This window comes from Pteropus vampyrus, unplaced genomic scaffold (genome assembly GCF_000151845.1).
Source record: "Pteropus vampyrus isolate Shadow unplaced genomic scaffold, Pvam_2.0 Scaffold213, whole genome shotgun sequence".
Taxonomy (NCBI): domain Eukaryota; kingdom Metazoa; phylum Chordata; class Mammalia; order Chiroptera; family Pteropodidae; genus Pteropus; species Pteropus vampyrus.
In genome coordinates this window covers 777,202-782,118 of record NW_011888994.1, presented here as the reverse complement: position 1 = coordinate 782,118, position 4,917 = coordinate 777,202, and the positions used below count along the sequence as shown (strand labels likewise).

The following is a 4,917-nucleotide window of genomic DNA, read 5'->3' as shown; positions in this document are numbered from 1 at the left end:
TATTGGTTTTTAAAGCTTATTTTTGCTCACACGTTTCAGAGCTAATGCAAACAGAAATGCATCACATCCAGACCTTGTTCATCATGTCTGAGATCTTCAGGAAAGGGATGAAAGAGGAGCTACAGCTTGACCACAGCACTGTGGATAAAATCTTCCCTTGTTTAGACGAGTTACTAGAAATTCATAGGCATTTCTTCTATAGCATGAAGGAGCGAAGACAGGAATCCTGTGCTGATAATGACAGGAATTTCATCATCAACCGAATTGGAGATATTCTAGTACAACAGGTAAGAAAGATTTAAAAGCCCTAATCTCAAAAACCTAAAGGTTTACAGATTCTCTGCAGTGTTAAAAGTCTGTGGAGAATGGAAATCGATTTTATTCCAATTGACAGGTGGTTTGGGTTGGTTTTCTTTTATTCGATGTTGCTTTGTATGACTGATGGCTGAGAGCTTTTCACAGCCAGTGGCTGGATCATCCCTGGCACTACTGCTACCTCCACCAAGTGTCACAGCCGTAAATAAATCCCTTTATGAAAATTCTACTTAGACTTCTTATTGTGATGGCTCCCCAATTATGTGGCTCTCTCAGTGGGCCCATGATAGTCTTACCAACATCTTCAAGACAAACACTGGCTCATTTTAGGAGGAGCGAGGCAGATCTATTATCATTAAATCCCTAAGGTTCATGCCTAGAAGACAAGAGATTTTTCTACAGGTCAAGCTTTTTGAAATATCCATTTCACATCTCTGCTGCTCCGTCAGTTAATAAATTGACATCCTGGTTATGCATCTCTCTCTTTTATCTTGGCTAATGATTACCTGCCTCTTGATCCATTTGTGGCATGCTGACAAAAATTAAATTTCCAACGGAGGGTAGAGTCCATGGAAATGATCAGTTAGCCAATATAAATGCCGACCAGTGAAAGGACCCTTACTGAGGACCCCCAAATGTTCCCACATAACCCTTCGATCTTTAAAAGTATTAAACTATAAATTGAAATGGCAAAGTTGCACAAACACCAAAAAAGGAATAAAATATATTCAATGTTTTTCATTTGGCTATTTGATAATTGAATTAGTTCAATATAATATAATGACATTAGGTTGATGTCTTTCTTCCCTTAACCTCTTGGAGAAGAAAAGTGATTTTGTTCAGAAATTCCATGACATTTATCTTTTTTTTTTAGTGTAAATAGTTTATTTGTTCATATGCCATAAAAAGTACAGAAAAGTAATATGAACTGCTCTCATAAAACATTTCTAATATTAGTAAGAAGCAGGCCCATTAATAGACAAACAGAATATGCCAACATTGTTGTCTACTTGTAGATTAATAAATAGACAATTATTTTAACATTTGCTCATCAGCATTGAGCTTTGGAAACCATGATGTTTATTCTATATTTGTAACGAATGTATTGAAATATGTGAAAATTACATTTTCTTTTTAATGTTTAGAACAGACTAAATTTGTAAACCATCATTGAAATGTTATTCTCAGTTTTCAGAAGAAAATGCAAATAAAATGAAGAAAATATACGGAGAATTCTGTAGCCATCACAAAGAAGCTGTTAGCCTCTTTAAAGAACTCCAGCAGAATAAAAAGTTTCAGAATTTTATTAAGGCAAGTATTTTAAAACTCTTACAAAGTAGTAAACCAGCATGGGAAAAGTTGAAACTCATTTCTCATGTGATCTAAGCAAGTTTCACAGGCAGGCAGTGCCATTTTTCAGGGGAAGGAGAAGAGAGTAATAAGTTTGTGGCAAAGATGGAAAGTCTTTTTTTCTGTTAGTACAGTATTTCTACCAAATCATTTTCTTTTGTATCTTATATTTGTGTATCTTATATATTCATGTCCTCCTAGCTTCTGAGAACCATTGTAATATCCTATGAAGCTGTTTCATGCCCTGACAAATTATGAATAAGAACCACAGTAAAAATATAAAGACAGAGTCCACCCCACCCTACTAGATTAGTTTGAAGCAAATCCATAACAAATATCATTTCATCTGTAATAGGTATCACTAAGCAATTCAACATCTCTTTAAAAAAAATACAGTGACTATCACACTTAGATAAATTAATAATATTTTAAAATATTTTTACAGATGGCCAGTGTTCATTTCTCTGAATATCTCATAAAATTGGATTGCTTAAATCAAGATCTGTCCAAGGATCACAATTTAAGTCTCTTTTAATTTTAATGTTCTTCTTCATCCTTTTTGGCATCTAATTTATTTGTTAAAGAAATTTGTCCTTTACAGTTTCATGGATTCTAAATTTTTATCTACCATTTAAAAAAATGTTACCAGATTCTCTTCCTTTTTTTTCTTCACATATACATGCATATTGAGAACTTGAAAACTTACAGAATACTTTGAGACTTTTAGAAAAAAGTTGCCCAGATTAGAGGAAACTTTAAGTGATATGATAAATATCACTTCTACAAATGTAGAGAAAGATCTGTTGGAAAAACATAGTTAACTGCAAACTTATACTCAAAATCTAACTTTGATTTCTGAGTATTTTTCAAAACTTTTGCTTTTCATGAATCTTACCATTGTAAGTATTAGAATGTGCTCACTTTTGGAATTAACTAGAAATACATCAGAACAACTTGAAACTTCTTGAAATCTTGGAGAGTTGGGTTTTTGAAATTCATGGCAAAGAATGTAATTTAATGACAATGCATCAAGTTTTAATCAATGATAATGCATATTGTGTTGTGTTTGAATAGAATTATGCTATTGCAGATTCTTTGTGTTATTAAATTCACACTTAAAAAGAAAATACAAATAGAATTTGTATATATAAAAATGTATATCTATATTTTTTAAGCTCCGAAATAGTAATCTTTTGGCTCGACGCCGAGGAATTCCAGAATGTATTCTGCTGGTCACTCAGCGCATCACAAAATACCCAGTCTTGGTGGAAAGGATATTGCAGTACACAAAGGGTGAGTGATGACTTCTGGGACAAACATTTGCTTCTCTCATTAGTTTGAAACATACCTAAGGTGTTGTAAAGAGCTATAAATGCTTGTGGCCTCTGATTCATAAAGATTTTTATTACGGAAAAACTGTTAAAGCCTAAGGATCTTTAATAATGTGGTTGGCCAATAGTCTAAATTCCTCCACGCAGCCCAAACGAGACTTTTTCCTACTTTGACCCTGCCTTTTCCTTCTACAGTTTCCCTATATCCAGACCTTCTTAACACCTCTTCGTCCTTGTCTTCCTATTACCTTCCCAGCAGTCTGATGAAACATACGCGATTGATCCTAACACCAAATGTCAACTTTTGTAAGCAGTGAATTATTAGATTGAGAATGATTTATGAAGGAGCTATTTTTGACTCTGCAAATTCATTAAGTTCTAGGGAGTAGTAACACCTGGGCATCCTTAAGGAGCTATTAATGCACATGTAAACTCCTGAAGGGATCTAGATGGCCTTTGTCTGTCTGGTTCATAACTGGATCTTCAATGCCTAGTGCAGTGGTTAGTACGGAATAGACAATCGATAAACAAACACATATCAGTGCAATGAATGAATAAGTAAAAATGCCTATTTCTCAAGCTAATGTATTGATCTTGAGTTTATTATTTTTTGGGGGGAAGGGGATAGTGTGTTATATTAACAAGGACTTGGTTTTCGAATTGTGTAACCTTGCATTGCCCTCACATATATTTGCATCTGCCACACAGTTTAATTAAATGAGCCTCAGTTTTCTCCTCTACCAAGTGAGAATAATAATCCTTATGGAACTGTTGTGAAGATTAAGTGAGATTGTCTCAAAAAGTGCCCGTTGCAGAGCCTGGTATATATAAGATGCTTCTGTTTTTATATTATCTTTATTATGATCAATGAGATCTTAAATGACAACTCTAAAAAAGTAAACTTCTAACATCCTTTTTTTGGGGGAAGAGTCTCGGCGAGTAGAAATACATGATATAGACTTTCTATTTTTCAGTCATTTAGAATTAAGTTCAGGCAGGAATGGTAACATCTCTCCCTTGTATCCCATTTTTATTGCTCCCTATAATTTAACGTAAAAGAAACTATAAACACAATATATGGAGAAAAGCCTCATAAGTTTTGTTGTCAGCAAAAAAACGAAAATAAAATTAAGACTTTCTGTTGGTATTATGTTCATATTCTCTTAAGTTTAATACAATGCCTAAAATACTGAAATTTGTCAGATTGTATTAGGTCAGCTAGTGCTACTACTCCAAGAGTCATGCCATGCCAACTTCCTGGTAGAATGAGGGACGATGATTGCCTACTGTGTATCAAAAATGATAAATATGACATATGGCTCCTCAGGCACATCTGTCATAGTGGCTGAGGACACTACCTCCTTGGGTCAGACTTTATCAATGGTCAGTTCTCTCTCTCTGGTTATTGAGAACATTGGTTCACATGACTCTACTATGGCAGTGCTTCTCAAACTCTGTTAGGAATTACCTTTCACCTGTTTACATGATCTTGTTTACATGAAGATTCCAATTCAGCAGGTCTGAGGTATAACCCAAGGTAAGCATTTCTGACAAGAGTCCCAGGTGAGGCTGATGGTGCTATACTTTGAGTGATTGTAAGACAGGTTTGTCCCTGAAGGTCAAAAGGCATTGAGCCTTTTCTTGGCCTTACCTGAGTCACCTCGTAGCTCAATTTTGATTTTCTGTACTGTGCTATTTATAAAATACGCTCTTTAGAAAGAAAAATCTTTGGGGGGGTGGTGCTGCTTAGTGGGCAATAGATAAAGTGGTGAGCTGTATTTTCTCGTGGACAGTGAAAAAGAATCTTTTTTTTTTGTTACAAATGGATATCTGGATCTGTTCCTTGAGGTTTTCTGACAAAATTTTATACACACACACACACACACACACACACACACACACACACACACAATTTTATATA

The 4,917-nt window shown here is 34.7% G+C and overlaps 1 protein-coding gene across 6 annotated transcripts in view; it reads left to right on the top strand.

The window, feature by feature from the left end:
• Positions 1-4,917, top strand: part of ARHGEF28 (Rho guanine nucleotide exchange factor 28) — a 272,376-nt gene that overhangs the window by 211,189 nt on the left and 56,270 nt on the right. For all 6 annotated transcript variants that reach the window (XM_023538177.1, XM_023538179.1, XM_023538175.1 and 3 more), the window contains 2 exons: positions 1,504-1,626; positions 2,841-2,958. In XM_023538177.1, the coding sequence (XP_023393945.1) occupies positions 1,504-1,626; positions 2,841-2,958 (241 nt within the window). The remainder of the gene's footprint in view (positions 1-1,503; positions 1,627-2,840; positions 2,959-4,917) is intronic.